Genomic DNA, 9855 nt, shown 5'->3' with positions numbered 1-9855 from the left:
CACTTGGCCTTAATATTGGTCAGACTGTTTTTCTTTGCCCACCAGCAGCTCCCCCCGGAGAGCCGCTGGTGGCTGGTGTCACTGTTTTAAATGGCGAAAGCACACAGCGTGGAGAGAGACCATTAACACACCAATGGTATATTTTATCAGCACAAACAGAAAGTTGTCCTTATTCAGACTGTACTGTTTTTCAGGGACAAAAAAGTTTACAAGTGTTTTTAAATTCTACCTCAGCTTATTATACTTTTATATGAGTTAGGTAACCCTGATAGGCTCCTGCAAGATGTATGATCTGGCGATCACAGCACATTATTAATTGGGGAAACTGAGCCAGAACAGAGATAACTAAGATAACTTTAAAACATTATTTCATTTCATCATGAAGTGTAAATGAGAAAGAAGAATGTCAAAATATTCTTTATCATCAGTATCATCAACAATTTTATTGTGTAAAACCACCCCAAATTTTACATAACCAGTAACAACACAGCATTTTGGTGGTGGATATGTTTTATTGTTATATAAGATCCTTTATTTATTCAGTATTGTATCTCATAGTCTATTCTCTCAAAATAATGTTCCACCTATAAGTGTATATCATACACCCCAAGGCCCAATTTTATTTTAGCGGATTGCATTGGCTCATTACCCACAAGGCTCAAACTGTACTGTTTTTTCTTTGTTCATGTAACATCATTTTTTTCCCTTTGTTGCTGTAACTCCAGGTTGAAGATTTTTGTGGATGTTTCTGAATGTGCAGGTATTTTCATTAGATGACTAGATGCTGGTTTAGGTCATTTCAGACATGGACTGACAGGTTGGTATTTGATAGTAGAAATTGTTACTTTCTCATAGTTAAACCAAATCCTTGTGTGATAAATATTTTAAGATTTCCTTCTTAAACGCGCAATTCCAATTTATAATATGACAAACATCTATATAAGAAATGTACTAGTTTTGTTTTATAGCAATACAAGTTAAATTACACTCCAAACTGTACGAATCCATTTTATTTACTATTTTTTATATACTTGATCATTGTTACAAGTTGTGCTCATTTTTCCATACTTTGCTGCCTTCCTGCTTGTTCCTCGTGGCGCCCAAAGCCTGTCAGAGCAGGAACAGTAATTGACAAGCTGCCTCCTTCAAGCTGGAGGGGAGAGCGCGACTCCTTTTAAATTAAGCTCTGTATCATTCCAGCCTCTGAGCTCCTATCTGATGTCTTGCATTGCACACTTAAGGACTGGTTTGGGTTGTTTAATAGCAGTATTGTACAATAAAAAAAAATGTTGAAAAGGAATATTTTTTTGGATATTTTTCTTACTTTCTTTGATTTTTGAGGTTGAAATGTTGAAGATTTTTACACGTATGTTCATCTCTGTCCTGGCTCTAGTGTTTCTACTTTCACAAAGAACACAAATTAATGGGGGAAAAAAAGGCATACTGATCTGAAAAACAGATGTCTAAAAAGGGCCTTTTTAAAGTTGCCCATAGGGGAATTCGCATTGCTGGAAGTGGGGCAAGGAAGATGGAAGACAATACTATAGAGGTTTAATTATCCAGCCATCAGAAATGAAAAGAGGGAGAAGGAGAACTGAGACTAATAATGGAATCACAGGCTTATGTTCTGGGTTTCTCTGTTTCTTTCTTTTTTCTTTCTCTTTTCTAGAATCTAAAGAATTCATTCTCCAAAACGCACTACTTACCCTTCAATCAGCTTCCCATCACCAAGTCCAAAGGGTTCGGAGATGAAGAGGGAGACAAAACTCGGATCTCACTCTTTTGTCCTTTTTATGTATGAAGCGATTGAAAATATCATCTAAATGACTTGAGGTAGAGACGGAACAATTCAGGGACATTGAGTATTGTCTGTTTGATGCATAGTATTCATAGAATTGTATATTCTACAATATCACATGCGTCAATTGTTCACAACAGTATTGATAGCTATTCAGGTATAAGTGTGTTTCACTTGGTGTATTAATAAATGATAAAAGGCCACTGAGGAGTTTTTGTTGTGAAATCGAAGGCTTCCTTTTCCAGGTTACTGCCTGAAATTACTGTTGTATTTCAAAGTCGAGAGGCGAATTTAGCTTTTGAATCGTCATATCTTGGCAATACATTGTGACGCTGTACACCAGATTCTCAAAATTCCCAACTAAATTGTTACCCAAGTGTCTTATGCTTCATGTTTCAATGTGAGAAAAACTCAAGGTGCATGAATTTGTCTTGAAGTTTTTACAGACTGATGATCCCGTTTGAGGAAGACTGACCATATCAGTAGAAAATATATTTTATATTGCCATGCTGTTTTTGACCGCAGTTCTGTCCTCAACTGTTGTACGCAGTTTATGGCTTTTAAAGTCTAACTGAACCAAATGCAGATTTCAGTGATGTTATAAGCAGAGAATACAGTGGAACTTACTGGATTTTACAAAAGGACTGTACTGAATATTTAATCAAGGCTCTTAGCTGAATTTTATTTCCATTAACTGTTTTTTTGTGAAGTTTGCAAGGTTGTAACCATAAACTTTTAACACAAATGACTATAGACTTATAGTTTTCTTTACTTCTATGTAAGTCTAATGTGTAAAGCTTACTTCCTGAATTTGGTTAATATTTGAATCCACTGCCCCTTCATGACCTTAAATTAAGTTCCAGTTATGGCCTGGCAGCCTGTAAATTTCCTCTCATCTTTTATCTGACATTGCCCCCAGACCCCAGCTGATCAGATCCCATGTTGCACCCTGTTGATGTTGTGTTGTCTACTGGGTATTGTTGCCCACAGATATAAAAAGGATGATGAGGGCAAATCACTGGACTTGTACAGCAAAGCTGACAGTCCTTTAATTGGACATTACTCAAGGCCAAAACTCATATTTCTTGTTGTGCTTGATCTTGAGAGACTATCAAATGCACTCCCCACTGGGCTTCAAATTTTTTTGAATCAATAATTAATGGTCAAAGTTATTTATTCATGTGTATCTTCGCCAATTACGCAGTGTCTAATTAACAATTTCAATAATTGATATTTATTTCTGAAAGGGTTCAGTATCTTGGGCTGATGAAAAATGCATGAGTGGGGATGTGGACTGGGTTTTGTTTTTTGTTCTGAGAGAGCTTGATGCTCGGGGCTAATACCAGGCCACTTTGACTCCAACTCTTTGAGTTGGCACTCTCCCTGTGATGTGGATCTAATATGGGCATCTTTCATGGACCCAACGCGCTTACTCTCTACCATGTGATCTCATAAAGACTCATACATGCTTGTCCTCAGATACCCTTTTTTGGTCTTTAATATTGAACTTCAAAGTATAAGCTTCTGTTTTCTTGATAATTTTTCTTTGTGTATGTGAAATGACAATATCACGGCAAACTGTAGAAACTCTTGGTCTTACTAGGACCTCAGTGGTTACACTTCTACATCTAACTCTGTAGCCTCATGAAACTGAAGTTCAAACACCATACTAAAGAGAAAAATCTTCCTCAGATTTATGAAAAACCATATCCCCCTGATCTTTTTATAGTGACAGCTGTAGTAGTCAATTGAAAATGAACAAAGGCTCCCTTTAGTTGACTTTCATCAAGTTTTCGTTTATTGGGATTCCAGTAGGACAGGAGGTTGGGGACCTGTGAGGCAAACCATTTTGCTATGGGACAACCAAAGCAAAAAAAGATCATCACTATTTACTGTGAGCATTTCTTGAACACTGAGTTGGGGAAGAACTTAACCCAACAATGCAAAGCAACCCAACAAAACCAGAACCCAACGTCAGATGCACCAAAACCCCCATCATTAAAATGTATGATTTCAGAATTGGGCATCACAGTGTTGAGACCACACTGAAACAATGTTTACATTAGGGCAACAAGTGGAAAGCTTAATCGTGGGGCTCAGTTTAGCTCAGTGATACGTCTCAGAGAGCCGAAGGTTGGGCTGGTGCTTCCCCACTCGCTGTGCCTCCTGTACTCTCCAGGACGCAAGAAGTACTGACGTCCTCTGTAATTGGGGTGTTCATGCAGGATCCAGTAGCCCTCCATGACATTGACAGAGGAGATGTCACGGGTGTGGAAAAGCTCATTCAGATCAGGGCAGTCCTCCATTACCTCCAGATTCTGGCCTCCAAAGTCAGAGCGCTCAAAGATCTTCATCCTGTAGGTCCCATTATACTAAAACAGAAATGATGAGACACGAAGATGATATTGTCATCGAAAGTAATCTTTTGTCCAACTTTGTATTAGCACAGTCAAGTAGAATAACTCGGCAGTTTGACATGAATGCTGGGAAAACTTTTTTCATGTACTAAGTATACTGCAATTTCGGGTCAGACCAAAAAGAGATGTTTTAAGATAGCCAGAGGTACTGGCAGTGAACGGTGAAAACAGAGGGACAAAGCTTGAGAACTAAATGATTCTAAACTGGCACTTCTACAGAAAACCTTTGTTAAACAGGGTAGGGCATCAGTTAAAACTCACAGGTGGCACCATACGGCATGAGCGGATACAGTCATTGAAGCCTGCCCATCGTTGGTAGTCGGGGTACTCGCCCTTGTTCAGCATGTATTGGTAGCCACCAAAATTTGGCTTCTCGTAGGCCACCCAGCAACCGCTCTCCACTTTTATCGAGTTACAGCGGCTGAAGTGGCTTTGCATCTCAGAACAGTCACTGCTACACTCATAGTGACGACCCTGGAAGTTCCTGTCTTCGTAGAAGGTAATCTGCACATGATAGAGGAGTATACATTATCACAAAGACACAGCAAATTAAATCACAGCTAGTCCTCCAGCTGTTCATACTTCTGAACAATAATAATCATATCATTTGGTATTCTGAACCAGGTTTGCAAGTTAGCTTTATCCAACAAAGTTATTGTAAAGAATAATTGTAAGAGAGGAATTTTGGAATAGACAACCTAAGAAGCTTAAGGGAGTATGATTTTTATCCCCCTAATGGTGCACCAGAAGCAAAGTTGAATAAAATAAAATAAAAATGTAAAAAAAGTGTTGACCTGTTTTTATAGGACTTAAGAACCTAGCTCAGTTGAATAGCTGCATTTTTTACTATCTAGAAGTAGAACTAAGTCTTGTTTTGCAGCTTTTATTTTGCATGTTTCATTTTATTGATTAGAAGTTTTAACGCTACTACATTTACTACATTACTACTGACTGCTGCACTCCTACCCACACAAGACTGACTTATCACTCAGTGCAGGTCTTCAGCATTTGCCTTTAATATATAGATTTTAAATTGCACGCTTACCTTGCCCATTGTAACTGTGTTAAGTTCAGACCAGATCAGATGCCGGCCGGTACAACGCCTCTTTATAGACCCTGCTGGGATCAGGGCTTTGCAAATGTGAAACAAAGCTTTGTCGTGTCAGCACAGTGCGCCCTATAGACTGCAGAGCACTATAGGACTGGTGAGCTGCAGCAGACTCTTTGTCTTTGTTAAAGCTGTCTGTCTATGGAAAATACTGTACAACTGCACTTTCTCAAAGGGCATGAATGCCAGAAACGTAAATGCAGACTGTGAGAATAGGAAGGACAGCAAAGAGAAAAGGTTTGTTTTATTTCAATAGGTGACATGGATGATTAAGAAGCAGCAGGCTTTTATCGATTGATAAAATATTCTGCTTGGTCAAAGAGTGTTGTACCTCAGAGTTGTGTTTGCAGGTTGCATGGATTTGTTCAAATAAGCACACAAAGCACACTGTTATTTTAAAATCAAATGTTTAATGTGTACAGGTGGGAGTTTACATGAGAGTCCTCATCCTCCTGAAAGAGCCAACCATGGGGTTGTGGCAGCCCCAGTCACCACAGGCCCTGTACTCTCCGGGGCGCAGGAAATACTGGCGTCCCCTGTAGTGAGGGTGCTCGTAGAAGATCCAGAAACCCTCCATAATGTTGCAGGAGAAAATGTCACGGTAGTGGAAGCGATCGTACACGTTGGGGCAGTCATCCATGAACTCCATTGAATGTCCCATCATGTCAGGCCTGTTGTAGATCCTCATCCTGTAAGATCCTCTATACTGTATGTGAAAGAGATGAGAGCGATTGATTATTATGCTTTTTTCGTAGGTGTGAACCCTAGAGAGCACTTTGGTAGAGATTTCTGCCCACAGCTGATTTTTTTTTTAAACTTTAAATTCAACCAAGTATTTGCAGTACTTGGTTTCCTTAAGTAAGTAACTACAGATAAGAATGAGCAACAACTCTCTCGGAGCATGACAGAATTAGATTTTTTTTTCCTCCTCCCTAAACTGCCAGAAACACTCAATGTGACTAACAGAATTAGAATGAAGGCACCAAGTCTTGTGGGGGGCGTATCATATTCCTTTTAAAGGCTGACTGGGTCTCCTTGTGGGCTTTGCAACAGACACTTTTATGCTATGACCTGCCTGAGTATCTGTAAATGACATCAAAAGACCAATGATTGACATCCATTTCTAAAGCAGTATTTGATGTACAAGGTGAGCAGTGGGGGGGTGGGGGGGACTACCAATCCTATCTGTCTGTTTGATTGACTTACAGGGGCAAACATCTGGCAGGAGCGGACGCAGTTGTTGAAGCCCATCCAGCTGTGGTACTCAGGGTACTCGCCAGGGCCAAGCATGTACTGGTATCCCATGTAGTGAGGCTTCTCATAGGCCACCCAGTGACCACCGCTGACACGGATGGAGTTGCAGCAGTTGAAGTGCCTGTAGGTGTCCATGCAGTCACTGCTGCACTCCCAGTGACGGCCCTGGAAGTTGCGGCCCTCGTAGAAGATGATCTTGAAAAGGAGAGGGAAGCATATATCACTGAAGTTAATATTAGGCATATACATACATTTACTTGTTGCAATACTCGTGAATGGGCAGTAGGGGACACTGCTCTCCCTTGAACAAACTCAGTTGAATTTTCACGAGTCCCTCATGATTGTATGTGCCTCTCCACTCTGCGGTACATATATTATTTTGCCTGTATGTTATTGTCAGTGTTTGACAGGTGAAAATCAAGGCTATTTAAACTCATTACATGCTTGTCCAATCTGAACACACTGTTAACTTCTCGAAATTAGGGAGCTAGAAATTGTTTCTGTCGTACAAATGCAATGAATCTGTTGTTGATCGCTGCAAACACTTCCCTTTCCAGAACATATATGTGTTCTCCCCTCAAAAATAAGCTCTCAGTTAGCTCAGTTAGTTGTAGCTAATGTTTTTACTTGAATGAGTACTTTTGCCTTCTCCTTCTGCCTACTCCTCTGCTCTGTTGCATCTTTCCCTGTTCTATTTGACACATGGTCCCAAATCATGCCATTTTCCTTCTTCACCTCTCCGTCGAAGCTGTTACCATAGTGAATGTGAGCTCATACCTTTCCCATGGCTGTGGATGTTTTGCACACCGTAGCTCTGGACACACTTACAGGTCCTTTTATACTCTCCCACTGTTGGTGAGGCCTCTGACACGTCAGGGACTACTACTCTTTACCTTTTCAGAAGCCTTTGTCTGACAGTGTATGGATAACTTATGTCCCGTCTGCTAGAGTTTACCTATAGAATTGACAGCTCCACCCCCCCCCTCCAAAAAAAACGAACACCACACAAGTCCTATTCTGTGTTTGGATGACTCTTGTTCTGCCATGACCTTGTGATGCAGTCTTTTGAAATGTCACACAAAGGGTCTGTAGGTATGTGGCCCCCCAACAACAAAGCCTTTTAAGTGTACAGTGGATTAGCTCATTTTTGGGGGCACTCTCTAAAAAAGTACTTAACCGTGTCATGATTTTCATTTCACGTCTTGCTTGCGTTGGAAATTGTAACATAGCTGCTGTTCATTCAGTCCCAGTTTAAGTGAGTGTGGAATGGTGCGCCTCCTAAGTGGTACAGGTCACAATGTAATTGTTATTCAATTCCTGTTAAAGAATCATGGTGTTGATACTGTGGACTGAGTCAAGCTTTTGTGTTGATGTAATCTACAGTGATCTGTTGTCTCTTTTTGCTTCCATAGCCTGCAGTTGTACTATGAAGCCAGACGGGACTGGTCTGTTTGCAGATGTACAGACAGAACTGCTTAGTGTGTGTGTGTGTGTGTGTGTTTGAGTGATTTAAAAGGAGGGTTTTGGGGCATCTGTATGTTTGACTCTTTGTATAAAATGATAGATGTTTGGACTTGAGTCTTTGGCTTGTAAACGTAGCCCAGAGCTGAAGGGGAAAAGGCCAGAAAGAGTTGCCGCCATGTATTGTTTTCCCAAAGCCCAGCTGATGCCAGAAAGGTCAGTCTCATCCTTTAGCCTTTCATCAGGATAAAGGGCTTGCGCCCCCTCTCCACTTTGTATGCTTTTTTGCAGCTTCAACTGTGTAAAAAGGCAAATGTTTTCAGGAAGCACAATAGCCATTATGTTCCTGGGCTAAAACACTACTACTGTGGTAGTATATCCGGAGCCATATGACACTGTTTCAGTGTTAAGGAATAGCGTTGATAAGCTTTTGCTCCTTTGATCATTCATTGACTTGAAACTCTCATAGGCTTCAATAGCTTTCATATTTGAAGCTGCACTCTTTTTCTATGACATAAGTAGATCATTGATATCCTTTCATCACAGTGTGCAGCGTAATTGTGGCAGATTATCAGATGGGATGTTGTTTTGTTTTGTTAGTTTCTTGAGCAAAAATTTACTCCGGGAGGAAAGGTTTTATCAGACCATATAAGAAACAAATGTTTAGACTTTCCTCATATGTTCATTCATAGATTAATGATTTCTTTCATCATGCCTATTAAATGTAAAATCTTTGTTGATGCAAGGGGGCAGCAGAATGACAGGGAAATCATATTCTGGCTGGAAAGCACTTGTTCAAGCTCTGCTTTACACACTAGCAAGCGTTCGTTTTTCTGCTCCAACCAGCTCCAAGGCTGCTGCTCAGCCTGACCTCTGACCTTTATATTGCGAGAAGCATGTAACTGGGCTGCAATACAATGTCTAAACCAAGAAAAAACAAACTACCGCTGCCATCTTTGTCATTGTTCTTGTTTTCATCAGCTAACCCAAACTCATTAGTTGGGACCTTGGCTCTCTCCATATCTCTGTGGCTTCCAGAGGGGAACCTTGTTTCACAGGCTCTCAAATGATCATCTTTAGCTGTGCTACAAGACATCTCCTCCCCACCCTGAAGGGAAAGTAACATCACAGAGGCCCTTGCCTGCTTTCTCAGTTCCCCCTGGAGGAGAAGAAAGCTACCCGCTGTGGAGCATTCCACTCTTCATCTCAGAATGACGGAAGAAAAGGAAAGGAGAAGGGAACAGAGCAGGGGGCTAGATTTGCAGCTCCATTGTGTCCGAGGATCTCATTGTGCAATCTGTGTAATCGCGTGGGAGATGACGACACTATTAGCCCGCAGAATGACTGTCAGTTGGGAACCTCTGTGATTGATGTGCGCCCCACAGAGATAGGAGAAACTTTGACAGATAGCAACCCCAGCACTAGTTAACTTGCAACCTTTTTCATCTAGCTGGCTTCCAAAAGAAAAACCCATTCGTGTAGCTGATACCTAATTAGAATGTGAATGTGCAATCCACTCAGTAAAATACATTTCAGGTCAGAGGAGGCTTCTTTCAATTCAAAACAAATCATGTTCCCTTAATCCAAACCATGGACAAACCATCTCTCTGACCCCGCTATATACAATGAGTCTCACCCCAAAAATGTTGTGGGGAGAGATAGGAGAGCAGCCGCGCTTGCAGTGCCTCCAATGTGCTCTTTTACTGAACAGTCATTACAAAAACACTGTCGTACTGAGGTGTAAACAAGGGGTCTATGTGAGTTTTGCTCCTGAGAACTGGCTAATCTGGTGCTGAAAATGTGGTATGATCGGAAAG

At 40.8% G+C, this 9855-nt stretch overlaps 2 protein-coding genes across 2 annotated transcripts; both read right to left on the bottom strand.

The window, feature by feature from the left end:
• Positions 1 to 3894: 3894 nt before the first annotated feature.
• Positions 3895 to 5269, bottom strand: crygmx (crystallin, gamma MX). Its single transcript, XM_070851228.1, has 3 exons — positions 5261 to 5269; positions 4477 to 4719; positions 3895 to 4170 (listed from the first exon to the last, which is right to left on the bottom strand). The coding sequence occupies exons 1-3, from the start codon at positions 5267 to 5269 to the stop codon at positions 3895 to 3897; spliced, it is 528 nt and encodes a 175-aa protein (XP_070707329.1).
• A 484-nt stretch (positions 5270 to 5753) lies between these two features.
• crygmxl2 (crystallin, gamma MX, like 2) lies at positions 5754 to 6826 on the bottom strand. Its single transcript, XM_070851227.1, has 2 exons — positions 6530 to 6826; positions 5754 to 6029 (listed from the first exon to the last, which is right to left on the bottom strand). The coding sequence occupies exons 1-2, from the start codon at positions 6824 to 6826 to the stop codon at positions 5754 to 5756; spliced, it is 573 nt and encodes a 190-aa protein (XP_070707328.1).
• Positions 6827 to 9855: the final 3029 nt, after the last annotated feature.

The sequence above is a fragment of the Pempheris klunzingeri genome, chromosome 20, assembly GCF_042242105.1.
Source record: "Pempheris klunzingeri isolate RE-2024b chromosome 20, fPemKlu1.hap1, whole genome shotgun sequence".
Lineage (NCBI taxonomy): Eukaryota > Metazoa > Chordata > Actinopteri > Acropomatiformes > Pempheridae > Pempheris > Pempheris klunzingeri.
This window is presented reverse-complemented; position numbering and strand designations above follow the sequence as displayed.

What these genes read in the sequence shown, in the direction of transcription:
- crygmxl2 (XM_070851227.1), bottom strand. Translation starts at nt 6,826, where the DNA reads ATGTATATGCCTAATATTAACTTCAGTGATATATGCTTCCCTCTCCTT. An exon ending in CCTGCCAGATGTTTGCCCCT is followed by an intron (nt 6,030 to 6,529) that starts GTAAGTCAATCA and finishes TTTCACATACAG; the next exon opens with TATAGAGGATCTTACAGGAT.
- crygmx (XM_070851228.1), bottom strand. An exon ending in CATGCCGTATGGTGCCACCT is followed by an intron (nt 4,171 to 4,476) that starts GTGAGTTTTAAC and finishes TTTCTGTTTTAG; the next exon opens with TATAATGGGACCTACAGGAT.